Source organism: Buceros rhinoceros, unplaced genomic scaffold (assembly GCF_000710305.1).
Source record: "Buceros rhinoceros silvestris isolate BGI_N320 unplaced genomic scaffold, ASM71030v1 scaffold509, whole genome shotgun sequence".
Lineage (NCBI taxonomy): Eukaryota > Metazoa > Chordata > Aves > Bucerotiformes > Bucerotidae > Buceros > Buceros rhinoceros.
Genome location: NW_010429511.1, coordinates 23,518 through 23,860, shown reverse-complemented (window position 1 = coordinate 23,860; position 343 = coordinate 23,518). Strand labels below are relative to the sequence as shown.

General features: G+C 67.3%; 1 protein-coding gene across 1 annotated transcript in view; it reads right to left on the bottom strand.

The window, feature by feature from the left end:
- Window positions 1-7: 7 nt before the first annotated feature.
- The window catches only part of SIK3 (SIK family kinase 3), a gene marked incomplete at its 3' end in the record, with an annotated part of 21,934 nt that continues 21,598 nt past the window's right edge, over window positions 8-343 (bottom strand). The window contains exon 20 of the mRNA XM_010142642.1: window positions 8-338. Coding sequence (XP_010140944.1) covers window positions 8-338 — 331 coding nt within the window. The remainder of the gene's footprint in view (window positions 339-343) is intronic.

Sequence of the window (343 nt, the reverse complement as noted above, 5' to 3'; positions counted from 1 at the left end):
AGTCGGGCTCCCCGTGCCCCACTGTGCTCACGAGCAGCGGGCTCTCGTGGCAGCCTTTGGTCAGTGCGTTGGAGCCCTTACTGTCCGGAAAGCTGTCCCGGGCGCCCTCGCCCGCGCAGTCCTCCTCCATGCTCTCCGAGTGAAACAGGGCCGGCTGGTGGGCGTACCCGTGCGGTGGCACCGGCGCAGGGACCTGCTGGGCGCAGTCCTGCGCCCGGATTTTCAAGAGGTGCTGGGGGCTGTTCTGCGGGTGGTAGGTGTCAGCACTCTGGTAAGGCAAAGACAACGACTGGCGCTCCGAGAGGCTCTGTCCCACGCTGGCGCCCATGTTCCCAGCATCCCC